This window comes from Dysidea avara, chromosome 2 (assembly GCF_963678975.1).
Source record: "Dysidea avara chromosome 2, odDysAvar1.4, whole genome shotgun sequence".
Taxonomy (NCBI): Eukaryota; Metazoa; Porifera; class Demospongiae; order Dictyoceratida; family Dysideidae; genus Dysidea; species Dysidea avara.
This window is the reverse complement of record NC_089273.1, coordinates 24,982,763-25,008,828: the sequence shown is the minus strand read 5'-3', so window position 1 is coordinate 25,008,828 and position 26,066 is coordinate 24,982,763. Positions and strand designations below refer to the sequence as shown.

Sequence of the window (26,066 nt, the reverse complement as noted above, 5' to 3'; positions counted from 1 at the left end):
CTGTACACCAGGGTAGGGAATAAGTGTTGTAGGACATAATAAATCACAGCGAAAATATTAAAAACAGTTATCGCATACTCTACTGCTCATATTCAGCATTTAGTAGTGGGCTGTAGGTTCCCTCAGGACCCTTAACTTGTGAGACTCAATAAATTTTAACCACAGAATGTGCAAAAACCAAAAATATACCAGTCCAGTGAATGGATACACCCATTTAGACTTACCCTATAGAGATGTTACTGTTTTTATATACGTTAATTCACTTATCAATGTATTACCCCACTATCCCGCCCTTGGGCATATATGGGGATTTCAAACAGCTGAATCAACTGACCCATAGAAGGGCAAACCTATTGTGTCAAATCCCCACTTATCCACACAGGGATATGACAAGTTATGTACAAGGAAAAGTATTTGTGTGCTTAATGAATCATTATCAAAATTAATGCCCCATAGTGTGGCAACAGTTTTGTGTCAATTCTTCCTGTAAATACATTGATAGGTGCATTATAGATATTATAATTTTCATCACTACATTATGTGGTAATGTGGTCATGATGTTGTGTGATCACATGTGTATTGGGTATGATGTTCTTGTTTGTAGGTGGAAACTCAGATATTGCAAGCAACTGGCCAGGAAATTTAAGTCTAATGAGGTAACCTAACACACTACAGAATACCAAGAAATGCTTATTGGATCAAGTCATCTCATCTTCATGCAATCACTGTGAAAATAAGGACTCATTGTTCCAACTCCATGCCAGACAGTTTGTGTGGGGGTGGCAAATAAGCCTTCTAGTCACTGTTGTACACATTCTGTGACCACTGCCGGAATGTTGGCAGAGCCAATCAGATTGCCTTGCAGGCTCTATGATAAAATAAACACCAATTATTAAAAATCTTACTGTAATAAAGGACTGAAGTTGAACAATGCCAAGGGCTTAGGATCTTTGTTCCCCTTGTACAAAGCTCTTAAAATCATTGTTTAGTATTGGTTCACTATGGATTTGTGAAGTAGTGGAATTGTCGAGGAAGACCTTCAACAATGTTTCAAATACATCATGACATTAACAGTACAATTTTTGCCTCAACCTGCTCACAGACGTGACTGGCACGATTATCCTTGACAAAAAACAATAGTGTGATGTAATCTAATTACATGTCAGTGTATTCATGAAAAGTGTACAACAGTGACCAGATGGTTTATTTCCTGCCCCCACACAAACTGTCTGGCACGTGAGACTAGTTAGGTACCTATATACAAATGTTGCTTTTTTTTTAATAACTGTGCATATTCAATTTGTGTTATTCAGACAAAATAATTGTTAAATCTGCAATAATGGGTAAATATGTGGGAGCTGATGAAAACAGAAAAGAAACTCACTAGTTTCTAATAACTATGTTACGTACTGTGCAAGAATTGTGTATGATCATAGTCCACAGATGTGGTTACTGTTAACCATTTAATTGAGTGACTGCCAGGCTACTTACTGGCTAATGTAGAACATAGTTCTACGTATACGACTCAACCATACAGTTAGTCAGTTACAGTGAACCCCTTGATTGTAGACGACCTCATCTGTCTAGGTTCCAAATCAATAGCAGTGGTAGTTTATTACCCTCTTACATCTTTATTATTACAAAGGACAAAAAATACCAATCTTTAAGAGGTTTCTTATCTGTTGGAACCACTATGTAATGAACCACTAAGTATGTAACGAACAGTTTGAGACCAACTGATGAAATTTTACTGAGAGGTCCTATTCTATAGGAACCACAGAAATGTTTCTTTATAGTGGAGGGTACTTTAAGAGAGGTTCTGCAGTACTTAAGTTAGATAATCCATTCAATGCTGCTTTAAACTCAGGAGTAAGAGTTACATAATGCAAGTCAGGGTTGTTGATCAACAGGAAGAATTGTCTGCAAAAGAAAATGAATGAGCAGCTACAGGTACCAAAACACACATAGTCAATGATTGATAAGTGGGTGTGGCTCCATGATAGTCTACAGGCTCCCATAAGCAGGCATAGCACTTGTTCTTGACACCATGCAGACTTTTGTTGCCTACAACAACACAATCCGACATGATACATAAATGCCCATAGAGAATGCTGTGAAATTGGCTCCATATATCACTTAAGACACCAAAAACATTCTCAAATGGTGCATGAGTATGGGTCCACATTAAGTCTCTTGAAATACAACCAAAATGACCTGACACTAACACACTATTGACCAATAGCACTTCAAGTTCACACATGCATATAGAAGTACAGTAAATGTACTCTATAAAATTGACGAGGATGCATTGATTTTTATTGCTGAAATTTTAAATGACATGTGCTCTTATACTATAGTACCTGAGAACTGATACCAGTAGTATATGGCTATGGGAGAGTAAACTTCACAACTTCCTTTTTTATCCCCTAAATTAATTAGGCTATCATTAGTTGTACAAGAGATGGTATGGTAACACAATTAGTACATACATAAAGCATCCACTATAGCTGTCACAACAATGGATTAAATATATCACACCTAATAGAAGTGAATACTTGATTATCTGAGCTTCGACTATCCACATACTTACAGTAGATGTGTCTGTTCTATTAGAGTATTTCGTCTAAGGTGTGCATTCCATTAAAGTAACTCTGTGTATAAAATGGGCTTTGACTATCCAAACTTTTGATTGTCTGAACATGTCTTGGTACCTAGGGGTTAGGAAGCACTGTACGAGTAATTTCTTTACAGCCATCAGCCAGGCATTGTTTAGACAAGTAAAGGACAATACGTTTTCAAGTACAACTACCTTATAAATCATGGAGTAATAAAAGTACTTCTTCAAATTTACCATTGGATAAAATAGTAAATAACGCGCACTAAATCTACTACACTAACACTAATGCAGCCTTCAGGTGTGGGGATACAGCTAGCATATTGTGTATTGAGGTGAGCATACATTCTATGTACAGCAAAATACAATTGGCTATATACACTCCAGCAAAAAGAATATACCATTTTCTTAAAGACGGTGATATCAATAACATGTAGCCATCAACAAAAATTAGTTGTGTGGAGGTGCTTTACAATACACACACTGGTGCTATTGTAATATACATCTAAATGCAAAACTTCAATCGTGTCTTTTGTTGTTGCCATTACCTTTGAATGCTCAATGTCAAACTATTCATTGTTAAACATAGATCAGTCATCTCACAAGATCACCGTGATAATATGGACTCATTGTTCCACGCCTCAATTAGACAAGAAGTAGCTTGTTCATTCACAATAACAATGTGAATCCACCTACAAATTAAGAACATCGCACTCAATCATAGATCGTCACACAAAATCATCATCACCAGTGTTGGGAGTAATGTGTTATGTAATATTATTACTTTTGTGATATAACAAAATACGCTATAAAAACAGGTAATATAACTCAAGTTACTTTACTTACAAATGTAATGCGTTACCTAAGTAATATAGTTACTGTAACGAATCTAATATTACATAATATTATTACTCTAAGTAGGTTAGTGATCCACTGAGTAACGCCTAGCCACAACGAAGTAATGAAGCCTACTGAATGAAGCTTATTCACCAGCTTCTTACTTATAACCAAGATTTGCACATTGTCCAACAATGCAATCATGTCACGTGATAAAGTGGTAGTTTCACACGTGACAGCTAGCCTAGAGCTGTGGACACAAAGTAATATAATATGTAATATTATTATAGTTACTTTACTTTATGGGCAATATGTAACTGTAACTAAATAGTTCAGTTGCAAGTAATATGTAATATGTTACCTTTATAAAAAGTCACTGTCCCAACACTGATCATCATATAATAAAGTAGTGAATTGTTACCTAATACAATACCTATAACACAATACATAAAATCAGCAACATTTCTGTAAAGTAAGGAACATCTGAGTGGCAAATTAGGGAAAAATATTACTTTATATTGTGAATTGTGATGTAATTCAGTCTTTAAATTTGATATTACAACAATAAAATAATTATTACAACAATAAAAAGCTTGAGACAGATACCTGATCAATTCAAATCACATTTATAGTAATTTCACTTACCATTACAACATGTTTTGGTATTTCGGTAGTGCATTCCAATCTTCAATTATAAAATATTTCTTTACAAACTTTTATGCACTGCATGCTTGTAGAATCTAGTAAGCTGCAAGGATTGGTGCATGTTACCATGAAACAACTGATACATGGTGATCATGTCTTCTCTAAATTTTGTATATACTAGGTGGGTAGTTGTAAATGATGGAGTCTTTCATAACAACGAAAATCACTAACCAGTTTTGAAGCTCTGTGTTTAAGTGATTCAACTCACCCTAACAATGAGGCCCATAGATTACAGCAGCATAGTCATAGAACTGGTCGAAACAAAGTTATCTCCAATACTACAAACATCATAGCGTCCAAGGACAAAACATCTCTTTATTAAACCCATCAAAAGCATAACTGCTTGTTCACACAAATATAATACTCCTGTAAAACCATCCATGACAGCGATCAAAACTGAGGTTAGTTTCTACTGACTTAAAAGAGGCAATAAGGTGGCTTGTATTAGCAAAGCAGTGAAGATCTTGAGTGAAGCTTTATCTCCTTTTCCTGAGATAAAATCAAAAATCTTGATCACGATCACAGACGGTTTTACAGGACCATACATAGGTAGTGAATATCCCTTGTTCAGTCAGAATTCATAACACAAATCCTATATGTCTTTGTTATCGTCGCTCTGGGGAACCAATACCCACCAACTTCAACCAACTGTCACATTAGTATAACTGTAATAGTAATTGTCTGTGGGTACATGTTGCCCACAAGCCATTAATGCAGGCTTGAAAAGCATATAATACATACACAGTGGTTCATTTATTTCACAAGAATAAACACAAGCTGTTTCCATAGATAATATATAAGGTATATCTGTGCTGTTTCATACTCACATAATCAATTTCACCAATAGCTGTGAATACCTCTGTACTGCCAGGTTAATGCGAGACGCCACTGAGAAATCAGTTGATGAGCAACCACTGAGTGAGACAACAAGGTAAGAACAGCTAGGAACAGTCCATGTACTTCTGATAAAACGGCAGGAGAAAAGAGTTCTTCTATATAAACTGGTTCTTCTGAAACAATTTTTTCGCCCTTCTTTTCTAGCTGCTACCAGCCTGGCGGAGAACACGACGTTGTTGGCCCTGCCGCGAACTAGTCTTCCACATGTCAGTATCCGGGCTACGTACACAACATTATCCGGAAAATAATATTTCGTGAAAATTTTCTAAGTCCAAAGTGTGCCCAAAAAAAAATTTCGCCCTGCGCGATTCCTTGTTAGTATACGTAAATTTGCACGTGATCAAGTTGTATCCTTGGTTACAGCAGGTGCATGACCGCGCGACGTGACCGCGTACTTGAAGAACTTGGATCAGTCTCTACTAGACAACCGCCCAAGTTACTGCACCTGTGAGTCAAATGTTTATCTGTATATTTGTATGCCATAGAATACCAGACCGCTTTTTCACTTCAGGGAGAAAAATGGCGCGGAAAATGGTCTTTTCTCTCTACCAAATCAGTGACGAAGAAAAATAAATAAATAATGCAGTCTGGCCACGCGAGACTTAAGAGGGTTGAAAGGCTTTATGGCCTTTAAAGGTCCACTGACATGGTACAATATATATACACTGGATTTTTTCAATCTTTTTCGATTGTTATTTTAACAGGGAGGCAGCATCAGCCAAAGCTGTTCTTCAGCTACGCCCTATAGATATAATATACGAACCATGGATTGGAAACGCCCATATTATTTGGACCATCCTCGTTAGGCCCCTAATAGGTGATTATTAGTTTCTCATCCAGTCTTTCTAAATAATATGATGCAGGCGGGAGGGCATTACCATTAGGCCATCATGATATTAACACAATGATGTACAGAGCTTGATCAAATTTTGTTCTTTCTCCCACAAATTAACATTGGTTTTTAGCTGCAATTGTGCTCTATCGACTTCATCATATCAGGATTTCAGTTGACTGCTGAAAAACAGTCGAAAATAGAATCCAAACAATAGTTCTAGCGATATATAGTGCACTGCAGTGTTAATTTTAAAATGCCATCGTGTTTCAATACAAATTATGATGGCTTGGTATCACAAGTTCTTCTGAGCATGCACAGAGTAAATAATGGCTTACCATGCGGTAGCCTAAGGATGGTAACCTAAGGATGCGGGCAGTGGATGAGAAGCTAATAATCACCAAATAGGGGCCTTATGGTGAGCAGTGAGCGAAGTTTATGGTCGTTACAGGTGGAAAAATTTGCATTTCTTGTAAGCTACAAATAGGTGTTTGTTTGTTACAGCTGGGTTACTAACCACCTACACTAATTGGAGGCTGGACTGGTTATGGATGCAGTAGCAGCAAACAACAGCAGCAGCAAACAACAGCAGCAAACAACAGCAGCAAACAACAGCAGCAAACAACAGCAGCAGCAAACAACAGCAGCAGCAAACAACAGCAGCAGCAAACAACAGCAGCAGCAAACAACAGCAGCAGCAAACAACAGCAGCAAACAACAGCAGCAAACAACAGTGTAATAAGATTCAAGTTAAAAGGTGGAAGTATAGTGTTTCATAATGGTTGGGCGATTTCTTGAAGAAATAAAAAGTGCAGCATCATTAATTTTGTTTGCTGTACTTAACTTCACTTGTAGCAGGTAGAGTGGCTTTAGTTAACCAGATATCCAATGTTTCACTGTATACTCAGATTGTTTTGGTATAATGACAGAAAACAGGAGCTACTTTGGGCAATTGTTTTACACAAGTTGAACAAGTCTTCAGCTAAAAATTCATTTCTGTCTATCAAACATTTATTTGGGTGTGACATAGAGGCTATGTTAAGTTAGCTGGTAGTGAGGTTGCTGAAATATTTGTTAACACATACCTTCCAGTATCCACCTGTTGCCAATGATATTCCCTCCAATGTCTACAGACAAGCTGTGTTCTTGTTCAGTACAAAACGCTACACAATAAACAATGTAAAAGGAATGTCCATGCCTTCAAACAAGCAAGAGAAAGCCAAACAGCCACTCAGTATATTTCAATAAATTTCCCAATGCATTGGCGTTTCCAACCAATCCATGGTTCGTATATTATCTATGATACAACATACATATGAACATGCACATTAATTACTTATGTACAAACTAACATTGCTAAAATGTTCCTAAATAACTTATGGTGCATTTGCCATCAGGGAGTGACACAATGAAGGCTATAGAGTTTCATTTCTTGTCAGGAGTGCCTAACATCATTACTTAATACGGTGTGTGTCTTGAAAAAAAGTTGTAAACTGCTTAAAAGTCAGTATAAAACATGCTAATTGGGCATGACTACATGTAGATAGTATTCGTGAGTACTTGATCGTTAACTCTAGAGAGTACTTAAATACTAAAAGGCCATGATCAATTATATTGCATCATAATATATCAGATAAAGTATGTGATGTGCCAGAAGTGTCCATGTATAGCTTGATTGATATAGCTTCGCGTCATATCTACCACAAAGACTTGAAACATGGTCAGAACTTGTACTGCAGCCAGTTACAAGCCCATGGGAAATAGTTAGTGAATTTATGTCAGTCTTGTGGTAAGGAATGCTCAAGAACACCTATTAATGGGACTGCATGTAAATCAGTAGTACAGTGGTCAAAGCAAGTCTTAGATTATTTCTTGCATGTTTTTGAATACGTTTGAGGGTCCAATACAGCAGATGGAGGTAGAGAAATGCGAGGAAAAACAATTGCAATGACACCACTGTCAAGATACTTATGCACTAGATATCCCTACTGGGTGGAGAAGTGACTTAGGAAAGTGTAACAGTGATACCATTGTTTGTTTCATGGTACTGCTAACCCTAGCTTTTGTAAACAAACCAAGCTAATCTTACTTTAGTGAAGCATGATGAAGGGTGTGAGCTTTGATAGTGCAAGGCTGAGCTACAGGCAATTATAAAACAACTCTGCCATTGTTTTCTAGCAGAACGTTTAAGTAATCTTTGGAACACTACGAAGTGAAGAAAAAAAAGTGCTACCTACATATTAGACTTTCACTGTTTATCTACCTTTCCCATTGTAAAGTGTGTAATAACAGGTTCTTTATCTCACATCTAAATGTGATGTACCTAGACATTGTGGCTTAACCCTTAAACCCGCATAATCCAGAAAACTGGATTTTAGCTAAATAAATACGCATGCTTGCGCAAAACGCTGTAACTTTTGAAGCATCCATCCTATGGCTTAACAATTAAACACGTGGCAAGATTTTGAAACATGGAGATGTGACTCATCGCTTCATAACAAGTAAACCGCTGTGGTTACAGTGTTCGTTTAACCTTCTCCAAGTGGCCCAGTGAACACACTTTTAATCGATATGAATTTGTAGGCTATAAGAATTAAGTTATCCCACCTAGTGTCGCCATGCGTACCCATATTGTGTAAACATGCATTTCTGAAAAGCTTTCTATGGGTTTAAGGGTTAATATCTCTACGTAACAATATAATTGAATTATTAAAATTAAAGGTGTTTTTGTGCATTGCATGATACAAACTACCTATTTATTGACAAATGAATTTTCCAACCTTTAATCTATACGTGTTTTTTTGGGTCATTACTAACTTCATAATTATCTACTGTATTACTGGTTAGACACTATTAAATGAATTATCATACAGTATGGTAGTGCTGTATGTTAGGATCATTCAGGTTTAGGATTTTCTGGCCAAAAATACCAGCTTCACAATACTTTCCTGGCGCCTTGACAGTATTGGTTAGATCACTTATTATTAATTTTATGTTTCAGATCAGGGAAGTTAGCTTAACCAATGAGGACGGGCAGCCCATTATTCAGTACAATACTAAATGCACCAGACTCTATTATTAGAGTTAGCTCAATATTCTATTAGAGTATTTCAATTCACCATCCTGCTGATCTAAAAGCAAAAGGGTTTATGTAATTAATTAAATAACATTGGGGTTAGTTTTCAGCCCATCTAGCTTCCCTTCTTCTATGCCTAGTAATGGTATAAAAGCACAGCATGCCAGGTACGTAAGTGTACACCATAAAATAAATGATCATGTAAATTGTTACACAAAGAGAACAAGTTTTGGAAGAGGTCATTGCGATAAGAGTTAATTTTGATGAGAGTTCGATAAGAAATTACTGTAGGATTTCAAAACAGCAAGTTACCATATTTCCCCGGTTAATCGCCACCACACCAGCATCTGCACTTGATTGGTACCATAATCGATTTTGAAAATAGGGTTTTGAAATTATCTAATTATCATCACTGTTAAATGCTAAAGGTAATTTTCTGTAAACATTGTCTGACCAAGTGTACAGAATACATATTCTCTGCTTCATAGTGTGTGATACCAAATCTAAATCATAAGAATAGATATTAGTTACATTTAGAACAGGGAGATATCGTACAAAGCCTTTTTTACCAAGTGACAATTTTTCAGACATCGTCAGTGTCTCTAAAGTGTATGAGGATGGCTGGTAAGGTATAGTTTTGACCAACACTTACATGCAAACTGGCAATTATTAGTGGACAATAAATCTGCTTAAAATTTTGGTAACTTATTTTGCATTGCAATGGGCTATAAACACTTCGTACTTATTTCAGTGAATGTTTGTTTGTACTGGTATGTGTGTCTCAGTATGTAACTGTCTGTATACTCTGCAATGATAGAATGGCTTCAGAGAGTTAAATATTGCTACTGTATAATGTGAATGGTGGCTGCATAATCAACTTAGTGATCAGCCATGACTTCCGTTTGCATTAGTCTACAATGTTGTAGCAACGTTAAGGGTTAATACAATACAGAAGTTGCATGACTTATACTTGGCCTTTTCTTCTAAACTCTGCATTGCAATTTTGACACCTTTGTAGGTGTCTGTATCACGGTAATGGTAGGAGTTCTGGCCATGTATGTTTCAAAGAGAGTTTTATAAAAAAAAACAGTGTCCAGTTCAAAACAATCTTCTTTACAATGTATTTTTGCATAAAACATCACTCGGATCCTCAATTTATCAAGCAATCTGTGAAATGTGACCCCATCGTTGTGGTCCAAAACATGTAGAAGTTACAGTGCTGTGAAATTCTCAAAAAAATTCACTCAAATAGTTCACGGGCTGAATAGACCCCAGTCAGTCTAATACATACTGCTGACCAGACACAGGGCCTGAAATTATGTTTTGGAAATGATCTGACAAATCCTGTTATGTGTCGGACATAGTCAAAAGTATTATACAAAAACTTTCCAAAAGTGTTCAGACATTAGACAGAAATAGTCAGAAAATGGCAGATATCTGACCATAACTTCAGGCTCTGCAGATATACTATAAAAATCATCCACAATGGCTTACCAAATGCCCTCAATTACTGAAAAGTGTTGTGGCCATGCATAATGCTTGTTTTCAGCTTTGTCCCACCTGTTATACAGCATTACAAATGAAGAACAGTACAAGAAGCACCCCTGCAGTCAATCCAGTCACTATGAAATTGTCACTTCTGAAAAGCAAAGTGGCCATTCTGGTTCATCTTCAGGTACTTATGCTCAACCTGTTTTATAGTGTTATACAAACAAAGAACAGTACAGGAAGTGCCTCTGTAATCAATCCATCTAAGTCACTATAGGATTTATGGAGGGTTCTTGTGACAGCCAGCTACATGAAGCCAGCAGGTGTTATTGCAAATCAACACCTACTCGATAGTGTTGTACCGATTCCCACTTTTTTGGGAAGAAAAAAATCCAATATTTTTAACCCTATTTTACTGATACGTAGTTAACCGATACCCAATTGTAGTTCTCCACAAGTTACACTTGTACATACTTCACTAAAAGTACAGCTAGCAAAGCCAATGCTTGTATACTTACCTCAACTCAAAAGTTGCTAGTCAGACAAGTGGGCTAAGGCTCCAACCATCACTGTTTATTATTGTGGTTACTACAAAACATAAACAAATTACCTAAATACATGCCAGAGCCTTTGACACCAGCCCTCCATTGGTACTGCAGCTGCTGAAGCTGAATAGACTAATAATTTGCTGGCCACAGCACAGCTAATTATCAGCTACTACAGATTACAGATCTGATTACAGATCTGATTACAGATCTGATTACCGATGTGATTATCAGTACAACTCTACTACATGGTAGTGGAGAAATTGAGTTATTGCATCAGTAGCCACTAGTGGTCGATGTGGATATGGTACATGCATTTGTATAAAGTTTTCTGCAGCTGCACACAAGTAAAATATAATTATATATAAGTAAATTGCCATTTTTTACATAATTGTGTGATGCATTCACTAATATTGTTATGCACAGGAATTAAGAAATGGATGAAAGAATCGAAGAAGCTTTTATTAAGGTCCGTAACAGTTTAACTCCAATTTTACCTATGAGCGATGCCGTGTTCATGGCAAGACTATACTCTGCTGGTTTACTTACTGAAGAAGTGAAAAGTACCATCCTAACCACTGAAGGAGCACAAGAGAGAGCTGAATGCTTCCTGAAACATGTACTGGAAGCAAATAAAATCAATCGCAGTTCAATTCAAAGGTTGATGACTGTAATGAAGGAGTCAGATGATTATCCTGAAGTACAGAAGCTGGCTCTAGACATGGAGAATGAGATTGGTCTTGTTGCGGACACCAATTCAACACTGTACTTAGAACAAGGTAAGTTCACATGCACACCCTCCATTACTCTAAGCATTGCACACCATCGCACCTCCCCTTAAATAGAAGTAAGCAGTTACAAAACTTTAAAATAAATTACACTGTCAAAGAGAGAGAGAGAGAGACCTACAAACCTAATCACAAAACTCAAAACTATCAAAACTACATAAAACATACCACAGTCAGTGTTCACCAAACTCGAAACAGAACATCAGTGAAGACCTTTCCCTTAATGTGATGAATGTCTACATTATTATTGTTGCAGGTTCAAACTCTAGCATAACAACTGCTGGTTCTTGTCCTTCATTTTACAGTGTATTGATGAACACAAATGGGTTATGGTCTGTGTACACTACTATCGGCATCACCGTAGGATTCTGTATACATCAAAGTGGTTTAAAGTGTTTCTTTCTTGATAGTGGAACATCTTTTTTGATGCTCATCAAACTCTTCAAAAAATTGCCAATACAGTGATCAATATTACCTCATGTTTTAAAACTACCCCAGCACCTTAGTAACTTGCATCAACAAACAGTTTGAATTGTCTCGTAAAGTCAGGTGTGACGGTAGTGTTTAATCACTGGACTGGACTACTGGACTGGCATTTTTTTTGGTTTTACACATTTTTAAGGGTGGGGTTACTGTACATTTGGATGACTTGTGACAACATTTCAGCATTGAGGAATGAATATGATACTTTAGTCCTAAAAAGTTACTGTGATAAGCCAAATGGATTCAGTTAATTCGCTGCTACTGTACTGTGTAGCAGATACTCACATGTGTGGATACCCAAAAATGTTTCTCTCACTGTTAGGCACACGTGATTATTGTGATACAACTTTCTATAACATATATGGTGAATTGGTGACTAGTCAGTGGAGTCCATGATATCTACGTAACTGTCTGTAATGGGGATTGTTGCACATTACTTTTTAAACTTGTACGTACTGTATGCTGTTGTGCTATGACTCTGCAATTTTCTACTCCTATTATTGTAGTACAATTTACAGATTGCAGACATTTCATTCCAGTAATAACCAGTTATGCAATGGGATCTAGTTTGTGTGTTCACACACCCCACCCCACGCACACACACCATTATGTTATAGAAAGTTGTATCACAATAATCATGTGTGCCTAACAGTGAGAGAAACATTTTTGGGTATACATATCTGCCATACAGTAGAGTAGCACAGTGAATAGAAATACATTTAATAGGCTTATCACAGCTACTTTTTAGGATTAAAGTATCATCTTCACCACTCAGTACTAAAATGTTATCACAAGTCACCCAAATGTACAGTAACCCCACCCTTAAAAATGTGTAAAACCAAAAAAAAATGCCAGTCCAGTAGTCCATTCCAGTATTCCAGTCCAGTAGTCCAGTCCAGTGATTAGACACTACCAGGTGTGACATGAACAGGAGCTGGAAATAGTAGCACTTTCACACATTGAAATGCTAACTGGCATCATACAGTACGGTAGTACTGTATATTAGGGATCATGCAGTTTTGGGCTTTCTTTCCCAAAAATATCACCCTAAACCAACCTCAGATTTCCTTCATAACAGCTTGGCAGTGTTGGTTAGGCATACCCAAGCCCAAAAATGTCTTCAGAGTGACCTCAAACCCTTCCAGCAAGTTTCTACGGAATTTTAAAAATTTTCTATTTAACAGAATTTTATTCTGACTATCTAACTAACTAACTAACAATTGGTAAGGCTATGGGCTTGACTTTTTCACTGTTTGACGTTGCTTTGTCCCGAGACGTGCCCTTTTGCCAACCGCAGTACGTACAATGCACGTATCACGGACTTACCTTTGTCCTCCTTTGTATTCCAGTTCTTTTTGCTGACAACACAAAGTGTCGATTTGTGATAGTGCAATATGGCTTCCCTCTGGCTGTGTCATGCTTTTCGCCCACATTTTCCGTAGCAACTGGATTCATTGCAAAGAAGTTTCTTGTACTGTTCTTTGTTTGTAACGCTGTGTAGTGAGCAGAGCATAGCTACAAATGAAGCATAATGGCCACCTCACTTTTCAGTGCGTAATTGATTATTGGGGTGTGCGTTCAGACGTAAAACTTTCTATTAATGTGGTACACCTGGATTCTGTAGTCATAATTGTGTTATTAAAAAGGTAAACAAACAAGTAGAAGGAAAAATAGGAATTTTAAGGTGGATTAGGGATCAAAGAAGGAAACAAGGGAACAGCTGAAAGTTGTGAAACACAGGAGGTTGCCTATACCTGCAGATATACTAGTGGACATGTAATCCTTAATTCAGTCATGGTTATAGACTGAAGAGTAGGGATTAGATGTCCACTAGTATATCTGCAGGTAAGGCAACCTCCCTTGTCTTACAACTTTCTTTCAGCTGTTCCCTTGTTTCCCTGCTTTTTACTTCTTTGATCCCTAATCCAGCTTAAAATTCTTAATTTTTCCTTCTACTTGTACTGTAATGATTCTGTTTCTTCAATAAATTAGTCAGTGGACCAACAATCACAGAGAAATTGTGGCAGAACTTTCTATAGTACCCAGCCATACCCAAAATCTCATTAGTTCTCTTTTGTTATTGAGTTCAGGAAAACGAGTAAACTGGTTCCACCTTTGCCAATACAGGAGAAATCTTTCCTTGCCCACAACATGGCCCAGAAATGTTAATTGGCAGTGCCCAAACTCACTTGTAGGCAAGTTAACAGTAAGGTTTGTCTGTGACAATCTCCTGAATAGTTGACAGAGGAGATCCATGTGTTGCTCCCAGGATGAACTGTAGCCTTGATATCAAGACTCACGTTAGTGAGTCGCGCGGCCAAGAAACTACAAAGCGCACGCCCAATTAAAAGATGCGCGGCCACTACTGTGAGTTATTTACGTGTAGGGCCGGTTTCGCAATATTAGTCCTAAATTATGCAACATCTCTCAATAGATTTGTATTGCGTTACGTGATAAAAAATCTTTAGGAGTCGTTATAGTTTTCTTGCGACCTCGCTAAAATAAAAAAGTAACCATCGCAAAATAAAAAATAGGCGTATTTCACTTTATTTCTCTACCTTATGTTACAACTACTGTCACGTTATACCAGTCAACCAGTCAACATAGCTGTGTTTGTATAGTCCATCTAGCACTGACATTATCCAATCCTGGTTTGCCTATACGCGTATTTTCTTCAATCAACCTCTAATCCCTACAATAACTTTTAAAGACACAACGTGGACACAAACTCTAATGCCTGATAAACAAGTTGTGACAGCGTGCTGAACCGTAAGTTCCCTAGGGATGGCGTTTTAAGCAGAAATCTTTTAAATTCCATTTAGTACCACACCCCATGCGAGCGTTTATAAATCGCCAGTTGTCTTATATGGTTTGAAGAACAAAATCACTAGCGAAGGTGCTTTAAGCATACTCTTCAATTCTCTATTTACATGTAATTTTTAATAGATTAACCACAAAGGCCGATACGGTGAATACAAAAGGTAACAAGCCTTTAGGGGTTACCACCTCTATGTAGTGTGTACCATGTAGCTTGTGTTGTGGCTTTCATTAAGTATTATGCACACACAAATGGTGCAACAAATTTTGTAATGGATTGCTCGAATGTGGTTGGTGGTGTTGTGGCTCGAATGTGGCTCGTGGTTTGCCAGTGACCATGTATGAGTTTGGGTTGGTCCACACAACTTACACAATATTCAAATTTCATGATGGCCATGATAATTTCTTGCCATATGGTAAACATACAACAATGTGTAACAACGTTAATTAACATCACATCAAGACTTGACTAAAAATAGTTCCAACAATAGTGATGATTTCTTGTATGTCAGCATGACGATACTGAGACCTGTAAAAGAATAAGCAGGCACTGAAGTTAACCTTAAATTAAACACTCGTGCAACTGACCTGGAACATCGGTCGCAACACCAAAAACACTTGTTTCGATATCTGATGACACAATCCAGCAGGCACTGAATTAAAAGAGAATGTACAAAAAATCAATATGCCGGGCTGTGTCAATAATAGCATGGATAATCGAAATGAACAAAAATTATATCCCAGGCTAAGTGAATGAATAACATAACTGTTGGGTAAGCATGTTAAACCAGAACATTAGGACATTAGTCAAACCAGAACATTAGGCCATTAGTCAAACAAAAGTACGCTATCACAACTTGGTCATAATACAATGTTTGTACCACCGGACTTCACACTGGTTGCCCAAAAATTGTGCCATTCCGGGACAACAGCATAATATTATGAAACAAATAGTTACTACAACACAGAAGGCTTACTGTTGCACTGTCTACACTGATATACCATAATTTAAAAACATAACAGGTGGGCATTAAATACAATACACTTAATATCTGGGTACTAGGAAAAAATCACTAACATCACAACATGTAAACTGACCTGGAAATTAACACCCTTGATGCCACTACAGTCTACACTGGATACTTGTTCGAACCCATCAACACTATGCCTGATACATCTGAGTAGACTGACCTGCAAATTCACATCACTAGTATACAGTGATAATTGATAACTGCAAAAACAACAATTGCAATAATACAATTCTTCTGTACGTCAACTGACCTGAAATTCATGACACTCAATACCGAGACCTGTAAAAGAATAAGCAGGCACTGAAGTCAACCTTAAATTAAACACACACGCAAACTGACCTGGAACATCGGTCGCAAACACCAAAGACATCTGTTTCGATATCTGACGAAACAATCCAGCAGGCACTGAATTAAAAAGAGAATGTGCAAAAAATCAATATGCCAGGCTGTACCAATAAAGGATGGATAATCAAAATGAACTAAAAATATATATATCCCATATGCAGGTTAAGTGAGTAACATAACTGTTGGGTAAGCATGTAAACCAGAACATTTGGTCACTGGTCAAACAAAAGTACGCTATCACAAACTGGTCACTGATAATTGATAACTACAAAAACAACAATTGCAATAATACAATTCCTCTGAACGTTAACTGACCTGAAATTCATGACACCTGTATCTTTGTTCTTGCATGGTCTCAACTTACATATGTACCATGATCACATTCAACTGCTAGTGGATAAACCAGTATGACCAGATGGCCTACAAAAACCAACATGCAGGTGTTAAATACAATACACATACCTAAAGCCTGGAATATGAAAAATATTATATAAGCATTATTCCACACAGATATAGTAATAGATTATAGGATGTTGTGGAACTTGCCTAAACGTGTAAACTGGACAACTGCATAATCTGGACACTTGGAATTGTCCAATACCTGATGAACCGCAAGTAGGTACTAATGACATTCACTTCAACATTTTATCCCAGCTGGGTGAATCTCTTGTAACTGAGTAAAAAGGTGTTTATTTTCCACCTGCAACCAAAGTTCTACATTTCTGTGGTTGGGTGTACATAAACTGACCTGGAAAATCAGTATGCCATAGGGATATGGAAATGGTTCCTTTCCTTCTGTTGTGACATTACTTACAGCTGACTGGTAAATGATCATCGATGTCCCCATGGACCCCAACAATGAGTATACCAATAACTTCACAAGTTGGAATGAATTTCCTTTCAACATGTGGTGGAATGAATTTCCTTTCAACATCTGGTGGACAGGTCCAAAAACCCTATCGCACAAAGACGGTGAATCAGTGTGTGGCGATGTGACACGTTGCACAAACTTCACTCCTCATTTTGTTAGCTTTCAAGACCGGCATATATCATAGAGTTCCTCAGTATTCTTGCCAGACTCTTACTTTTTCAAGCGTTGCTCAAGCGATGTAGTTTCTCACGAGGGGCTCGAGTTTCTCAGTAAAGTCGAGCCGATTAAAGTACGCCTCACCATCCAGTTACATTCTTAAACCATTCAATTTAAAACCACGTATCATGAGTGTCCTCTTAAGGTAATTAGGGACTTTCCACGAGATTTCCCCTAAATAGATCACGTGTTAGTTGTCAATCTGGTGGATTCTGGTGGTATACATGGTTCAAAAATGCGGTAAGTGTAGTATAAGCTGTCAATGAATAATTGTTTGTGTACTGCTAAACTAAGTTATTTTTGTGTGATAAGCATGCTTGAGGAAGGGTCTGGGGGACGAGACTAATGTTTTGACAGCAGTTGATAGACAGCAGTTGATGATGGCTAGGCAAAGAACTGCGAGAAGAACTACTATGATAGTATGATAGTAGGGAAAAATTCCCACCCCTATAGCTCTGCCTAGGGGCATTAACTAACATTATCTACAGCTACTGTATTATGTTGCTGATATGTACATTCAGGCCAAGGATAAAGGTGAAACTGGTAGTAAGGCTCAATCCTATTATTCTGCTGAACAGGCAAGGGAGTCTGGGACTCTGGGGACATGTTCCCTCAGGAAAGTACAAGTACTACAACTTTTTTGTTTTAATTGCTTCATCAAGTATAAAAATTTCAGCCAAAAGGTGATGATCGAGCTCTGGTCTTATGCACTGGTTGGAGTGGTTGTATCGATACTGCACTGTGACATCCTTGAGGGGTTAGTGCTGGCATTGTCCTTGGCAATACTATTCCATCTCCCCGAGTCTTGATGATTGAGTCCTCCATTCCTTTCTCTGCTGCTCCAATCCTGAAGTTGTGACCACAGTCAAAAGGCGACAATCAAGGCTCTGGTCTTGCATCTATACTGTACTGCAACACCCTTGAGGGGTTAGTACCGGCATTGTCCATCGCAATACTGTTCCATCTCCCATATACAAGTCTTGATGGTTGAGTCCTCTATTCCTTTCTCTGCTGCTCTAATCCTGAAGTTGTGACCAAAATATTAAAAAATGGTTATAACATGATAAATGATTATGATGATAACAATTACAAATGTATTTATAGCTGTGTGGCAACTGTGAACTAATTAGGCACTTTCAAGTTTAATTAGGTGTCTGAAGCATTTAACATGCACAGATATGAGATATATTCATCACGTACAGGCAATAAAGATAAATTTACTCTAATAGAACAGTCATACTACACCGTAATTTCATACTTCCGAATTTACGGTGTTATGAAACAATCATTATTATGTATGGATTTTACTGACTCTCCAAGATAATATTCTGCATTAATGTTAATTGCTCATTTCCAAAAAAATTACCTTTTAAACCAAATGTAGAGTCTATCACTGACAAAAATGAGTGATATCCACCCCAAAAACACCTTCGCTGTAAAAAAGGTGCGCCCAAGAAACTACAAGTACCTGGAACCCAATGTAAAAAAACAAAAAGAAAAATCAGCTTAGCTGAAGTGAAAAGTAACTGGTAACTTAAAGAGCTGATATCTGAAGCGGCCAAGAATACAATTACTAAAGTTTAATCCATGCAAGAACACCTTGGCTATAAAACAGGTGTATACATGAAAGTAACTGGCAACTGAAATGGCTGATATCTGAAGCGGCCAAGAATGAATGGTCATATACAACTAATTCAAAAATTTAACACTGAACCTTTATAATTCGGCTGTGTTCTATATTCACTCTTGCTGCATCGTAAAGTAATTTCTTTTAACTCTAATTGGCTGGTAATTTGGCCGCCTTTTTTTGCTCTATTATACTGACTATTAAAAAAGGCGGCTAAATTACCAGCCAATTAGAGTTAAAAGAAATTACTTTACGATCCAGCAAGAGTGAATATAGAACACAGCCGAATTATAAAGGTTCAGTGTTAAATTTTTGAATTAGTTGTATATGACCATTCATTCTTGGCCGCTTCAGATATCAGCCATTTCAGTTGCCAGTTACTTTCATGTATACACCTGTTTTATAGCCAAGGTGTTCTTGCATGGATTAAACTTTAGTAATTGTATTCTTGGCCGCTTCAGATATCAGCTCTTTAAGTTACCAGTTACTTTTCACTTCAGCTAAGCTGATTTTTCTTTTTGTTTTTTTACATTGGGTTCCAGGTACTTGTAGTTTCTTGGGCGCGCCTTTTTTACAGCGAAGGTGTTTTTGGGGTGGTATCCCTTACAGCCCACAAGATCACCAGTTAACTGTTGTATTTGCTGCTGAAAAGTGGCAGGAGCATTCATCATGTCAAAAGGCATTACCTTGTACTGGTGTAATCCTGTGAGAGTAATGAACGCTGATAACCTTTGGGCATGAGCAGTGAGTGGAACCTGTCAATACGTACATCCCCTTTCAATATATCCAGCTTACTTACAAACTTAGCACAACCAATTTCTCTATGTAGTCATCAATTCAAGGAATAGGAAAAGAATCTGTCTTAGTCACAAAATTCAACTTACAAAAGTCTGTATAGAATCTGTAGCTACCATCTGGTTTTGGGTATGGAGAGAATGGTGTGTTACTATTCTTATTCTTATTGTTAATTGTGTGTTATTGTTTTGTTATTGTGTTATAGATGTGTGGTATTGAAAACCAGATGTGTGTTATTTAATTCACAGTGTAGTCTATTGGATAAAAGAAAAGCCAAGTGCAGAAGGCAGACTCATTGGAACCACAGAAAAGGCACATGTCACACATGAATTTGTTATTGTGGTGTGAAGTAGTGGCTCTGCACTGCTTTGTTTGGCTTCTACTGTAGCTTTGCAATTGGCAGGCTGGCAGACCAAAAATTGGGTTGCTTTTGTAAAAAAAATTATTGCTTTCTTGTTTTTAACGTTGAATTTGATATTAGATTCTTTTCCAATACTACATACTCCATAATAGTGATTTTTGGCATGTATGGTGATGGCATTAACCCATAAATCCACATAGCCCAGAAAACCTGATCTAAACTAACAAATATATATGCCTTACATAAGTTCTGTAAGTTTCGAAGCGTGTGTCCTATGGTTAACACAATTTTCTACTCGTGATGTAACAAGGGCTAAAAGTATACCTAGGGTTTTACCCTAATGCTAATTAGTGAGGCCAAAACTAGCAATGTATATGGTTGCTCCTATCAACTTGTGACAAGTTTCATTTACTTTGCCATTAAACTTTATTAGGCCATATTGGTAAGAATTTCGAAACATGGAAATATGTGAAGTAATGTAACAGTTGTTCATCTCTTCATAAAAATAGTAAACCACTGTAGTTACAGTGTTCATTTAAACTTCTCAAAGTAGTGAAGTGAACAGAGTTTTGATCAAGATGTAGTTTATATACTATCTACAGTAATATCTATCTAATCCAAAACAGCCAAGCTGTAAAAATAGTGTGCGGCCCTCAGAAAGGCTATGGTGAAAAAAGATGTGAAATCCAAGGTGGCGGCCAAGAAATGGCTGTGATGGTAGGTTAATGGTAAAAATTTTAATAACAACAATTCAGGTGAATTTTTGTGCCGCTTCACAAAATTTACCTGAATTGTCATTATTAAAATTTTTACCATTAACCTACCATCACAGCCATTTCTTGGCCGCCACCTTGGATTTCACATCTTTTTTCACCATAGCCTTTCTGAGGGCCGCACACTATTTTTACAGCTTGGCTGTTTTGGATTAGATTTCATTTCTTTTTGTATTTGTATACCCCAAAGCCGGCCTATGGCCAGCTTTGGGAATTTTTTAACCTATGTTTTTTTCTTTACTACAGGAAGAAGAAAAGATGAAGTAAATGTACAAATTATATATATGTGACCGGATTTGCGAAAAGGGGTCTTCCACACACATCCAATTTATGAACTTTGGCAGTTCATAATGTCAGATAGGAAAATAGTATTGCCTTGAAATTTGGACAGTGATGAGTAACAACATAGGTTAATGCATGAACAAAATTTCAGGTTAGTATCTTCTTTGAGCGCAAAGGTATGGTCATTCAAGTTCATAGAATTGGATGTGTGTGGAAGACCCTTTTTTGTAAATCCGGTCACATATAATACATATGTGACCGGATTTGCGAAAAGGGGCCTTCCACACATCCAATTTGCCAACTTTGACAATTGATAACTTCAGATTGGAAGGAGCTATTGCCTTGAAATTTGGGCAGTGGTGTTTTCTTTGCAGCTGAACTCTCTATATGATGGTTTCTTTGTAGCTGAACTCTCTACAAGGTAATTTCTTCTAGCTGATCTCTCTACAGGGTGATTTGTTTGTAGCTGAACTATCTACAAGGTAACTTCTTCTAGCTGATCTCTCTACAGGGTGATTTGTTTGTAGCTGAATTCTGTACAGGTGATTTGTTTGCAGCTGAGCTCTTTACGGTTTCTTTGTAGCTGAACTCTCTACAAAGTAACTTCTTCTAACTGATCTTTCTACAGGGTGATTTGTTTGTAGCTGAACTATCTACAAGGTAATTTCTTCTAGCTGATCTCTCTACAGGGTGATTTGTTTGTAGCTGAATTCTGTACAGGTGATTTGTTTGCAGCTGAGCTCTTTACAGAATGGTTTCTTTGTAGCTGAACTCTCTACAAGGTAAACTTTCTAGCTGATGTCTCTACAAGGTGACTAGTTTGTAGCTGAACTCTCTACATGGTGGTTTCTTTTTGTAACTGAACTTTCTACAAGGTGACTTCTTCTAGCTGATCTTTCAATTGGGTGATTTGTTTGTAGCTTCACTCTCTACAAGGTAACTTCTTCTAGCTGATCTCTCTACAGGGAGATTTGTTTGTAGCTGAACTCTCTACAGGTGATTTGTTTGTAGCTGAATTCTGTACAGGTGATTTGTTTGCAGCTGAGCTCTTTATAGAATGGTTTCTTTGTAGCTGAACTCTCTAAAAGGTAACTTCTTCTAACTGATCTTTCTACAGGGTGATTTGTCTGTAGCTGAACTATCTACAAGGTAATATCTTCTAGCTGATATCTCTACAGGGTGATTTGTTTGGAGCTGAATTCTGTACAGGTGATTTGTTTGCAGCTGAGCTCTTTACAGAATGGTTTCTTTGTAGCTGAACTCTCTACAAGGTAATTTCTTCTACATGTAGCTGATCTCTCTACAGGGAGATTTGTTTGTAGCTGAACTCTATACAAGGTAACTTTTCTAGCTGATGTCTCTACAAGGTGACTAGTTTGTAGCTGAACTCTCTACATGGTGGTTTCTTTGTAACTGAAATTTCTACAAGGTGACTTCTTCTAGCTGATCTTTCAATAGGATGATTTGTTTGTAGCTTCACTCTCTACAAGGTAACTTCTTCTAGCTGATCTCTCTACAGGGAGATTTGTTTGAAGCTGAACTTTCTAAATGATGGTTTCTTTGTAGCTGAACTCTCTACAAGGTAATTTCTTCTAGCTGATCTCTCTACAGGGAGATTTGTTTGCAGCTGAACTATCTACAAGGTAACTTCTTCTAGCTGATCTCTCTACAGGGAGATTTGTTTGTAGCTGAACTCTCTACAGGTGATTTGTTTGAAGCTGAACTTTCTAAATGATGGTTTCTTTGTAGCTGAACTCTCTACAAGGTAATTTCTTCTAGCTGGTCTCTCTACAGGATGATTTGTTCGTAGCTGAATTCTGTACAGGTGATTTGTCTGCAGCTGAACTCTTTACAGAATGGTTTCTTTGTAGCTGAACTCTCTAAAAGGTAACTTCTTATAACTGATCTTTCTACAGGGAAATTTGTTTCTGGCAGAATTTTCTACAGGGTGATTTCTTTGCAGCTGAACTCTCTACATGGTGGTTTCTTTGTAGCTGAATTCTCTACAAGGTGATCTCTCTACAGGGAGATTTGTTTGTAGCTGAACTATCTACAAGGTAACTTCTTCTAGCTGATCTCTCTACAGGGTGATTTGTTCATAGCTGAATTCTGTACAGGTGATTTGTTTGCAGCTGAGCTCTTTACAAAATGGTTTCTTTGTAGCTGAACTCTCTACAATGTAACTTCTTCTAACTGATCTTTCTACATGGCAATTTGTTTGTGGCAGAATTTTATACAGGGTGATTTCTTTGCAGCTGAACTCTCTACATGGTGGTTTCTTTGTAGCTGAACTCTCTACAAGGTAACTTCTTCTAGCTGATCTCTCTACAGGGTGATTTGTTTGTAGCTGAACGATCTACAAGGTAACTTCTTCTAGCTGATCTCTCTACAGGGTGGTTTCTTTGTAGCTGAACTCTCTAAAAGGTAACTTCTTCTAACTGATCTTTCTACAGGGCAATTTGTTTGTGGCTGCATTTTCTACAGGGTGATTTCTTTGCAGCTGAACTCTCTACATGGTGGTTTCTTTGTAGCTGAACTCTCTACAAGGTACTTTCTTCTAGCTGATCTCTCTACTGAACTCTCTACAAGGTAACTTCTTCTAGCTGAACTCTCTACATGATGGTTTCTTTGTAGCTGAACTCTCTACAAGGTAACTTCTTTTAGCTAATCTCTCTACAGGGAGATTTGTTTGTAGCTGAACTCTCTACATGATGGTTTCTTTGTAGCTGAACTCTCTGCAAGGTAACTTCTTCTATTGATCTCTCCACAGGACGATTTGTTTGTAGCTGAACTCTGTACATGGTGGTTTCTTTGTAGCTGAACTGTATACAAGGTGATTTTTTCTAGCTGAACTATCCATTTCCATAGTTGCATGAACTCCCTACAAGGTAACTTCTTCTAGCTGATCTCTCTACAGAGTGACTTGTGTGTAGCTGATCTCTATACATGTTTCTTGTTTCTAGCTGATCTCTTGAATTCTCTTCAGGGTGACTGCTCTATTAGGATGACTGCTCTATTAGGATGACTGCTCTATTAGAGTATCTCGATCTCGCACTTGCTGCACCAAGTTGGATTTCGTGTTATAACTACGTGGCTTTAAGTCTGATTCTTCTACACCATTGATGAGCCTTTCTAAGATGATTACTCCATCTGTACAACGATTTTCAAAGCATTACCCCAAGCGGTTTATCTGGTAGGCGTGGCAAGCAGTCGTTATTTTTATTAGCTAATCTCGATTGCGTAATTGTTACACACTGTTGGTTTTTTCGTTGTATCTTCCTGTTTTTTAGCTCGATTTCTTTCAAACCACAAAAGGTTTGAGGTTCAATAGTTAACCTATTCACTCACCGATTTTCAGCTTCTTCCCATACGCGGTTTACCCTGTAGGCGTGACAACATATTGGTGTTAATGTTTGTGAATAATCGCTCATAACTCTTTGCCTGTTTATCGTATTCCAGCCAAAGTTGGTACCGAGATGCGCCTTTATATCCCCCTTCTGTGTGCCAAATTTCAAGGCAATCGGATATGGCGTTCGAGTTTTATAGCAATTTTTGTAAGTGTGCGACAAGAAAAAGAAAAATAAGAAGAAAAAAAAACGAAGAAACTGAGCCAATTTTTGAAGTCGCATATCTCGGGAACGCGCGAAGCGATTTCGCTCAAATTTGGAATGTGGAGTGCTGCAGTTGGAGGGAATGTCCACAGCAAAAATCGTCTTGTTTCATCAAGGAAGCACAGAGCTACGGAGGTGCGAAAATTGCATTTTCTTTCTTCCTGTCAATATACTCACGGGTGTTACGCGCCGGCTTCTTGGGCCGCACGACACACTACCGTGTGTCTTGATGTAATGTGCCTGTAATGCGTAATAAACACGCATTCCCCAAAAAGTTCTATGCAGATTTATGGATTAATGGTAGCATTTTAGTGAGTGCTATTCATTTAGGGAGTAACTCTACCAAATAATGTTGCCCATACTGTTTGAGAATTATGAAATTTTGCAGAGTAGGCTCAGGCCTACCAATTGTAATTATTAAGTAATTACTACTATGTATTTATATAGGGCAATCCATTCAGGGTCTACCAGAGGAAGATGTCAGTCATTTCCATGAGCGGGCTTTACAACATGGGGAATTCAGTTCGAGAAGCGGTAGTAAGGAAAGTATCAGTGTCAGTGATAAGCCAGTAACTGATTTATCATTCCATTATCAGTCACTGACTGTACGCGGGAAAGATTGTGGTGATATTCCAGTATCAGTACAGCACAAACATGAGGATCAACCACTGATGATAGCTGAAATTCCAGCATCACAAGCCTTTGAGGATTACTATCATGAGTTAATAAGCATTTTACCTATGAACAATCCCACCTTTATAAAATGTTTAGAGCATCAGGCTATTTTTGTTGGAGACCAAAAGGCTCTCACTTTGTCAAAGGAAACGACAACCTACCAGGCATCATATTTTCTACATGAAGTAATCAGAAATGATATGGATATGAACTTTGAAAAGCTTCTTAATGTGATGGAAGAGTATGGTGGATCCACAGCTAAGTTAGCTGCTGAGATAAAAACGAAAATGGGTCTAAGTGCAGACAGCATACGTGTGCCTTCAGGTATGCAATTTACTCCATAACATATATTTATACTTTATGCAAAATAAAATATTCGTGTAAATTATTTTTATAT

The 26,066-nt window shown here is 37.6% G+C and overlaps 2 protein-coding genes and 1 long non-coding RNA gene across 10 annotated transcripts in view; 1 reads left to right on the top strand and 2 right to left on the bottom strand.

The window, feature by feature from the left end:
* Positions 1-2,235: 2,235 nt before the first annotated feature.
* On the bottom strand, positions 2,236-5,330 carry LOC136246930 (uncharacterized). 6 transcript variants are annotated; one of them, XR_010696935.1, is made up of 4 exons: positions 4,984-5,330; positions 4,702-4,772; positions 3,813-4,645; positions 3,018-3,306 (listed from the first exon to the last, which is right to left on the bottom strand). It is a non-coding gene; the product is annotated as an uncharacterized lncRNA (long non-coding RNA). The 6 variants fall into 6 exon arrangements; XR_010696931.1 differs by lacking the exon at positions 4,984-5,330 and adding an exon at positions 2,236-2,426 and having other exon boundaries at positions 3,016-3,306; positions 3,813-4,970; XR_010696932.1 differs by having other exon boundaries at positions 3,813-4,772.
* Positions 5,331-5,393: 63 nt separating this feature from the next.
* The window catches only part of LOC136243859 (uncharacterized), a 64,958-nt gene continuing 44,285 nt past the window's right edge, over positions 5,394-26,066 (top strand). The window contains exons 1-3 of the mRNA XM_066035424.1: positions 5,394-5,500; positions 11,421-11,773; positions 25,442-25,993. Of these exons, the coding sequence (XP_065891496.1) occupies positions 11,431-11,773; positions 25,442-25,993 (895 nt within the window). The 5' untranslated portion in view covers positions 5,394-5,500; positions 11,421-11,430. The remainder of the gene's footprint in view (positions 5,501-11,420; positions 11,774-25,441; positions 25,994-26,066) is intronic.
* On the bottom strand, positions 15,449-17,934 carry LOC136246928 (uncharacterized). Of its 3 annotated transcripts, none has more exons than XM_066038527.1 (9): positions 17,544-17,933; positions 17,207-17,414; positions 17,005-17,158; positions 16,774-16,878; positions 16,453-16,518; positions 16,364-16,392; positions 16,181-16,313; positions 15,671-15,735; positions 15,449-15,611 (listed from the first exon to the last, which is right to left on the bottom strand). In XM_066038527.1, the coding sequence occupies exons 4-9, from the start codon at positions 16,807-16,809 to the stop codon at positions 15,536-15,538; spliced, it is 405 nt and encodes a 134-aa protein (XP_065894599.1). In that variant the 5' UTR covers positions 16,810-16,878; positions 17,005-17,158; positions 17,207-17,414; positions 17,544-17,933; the 3' UTR covers positions 15,449-15,535. The 3 variants fall into 3 exon arrangements, with proteins under 3 accessions (XP_065894599.1, XP_065894601.1, XP_065894600.1); XM_066038529.1 differs by having other exon boundaries at positions 16,453-16,723; positions 17,544-17,928; XM_066038528.1 differs by lacking the exons at positions 17,005-17,158; positions 17,207-17,414 and having other exon boundaries at positions 17,544-17,934.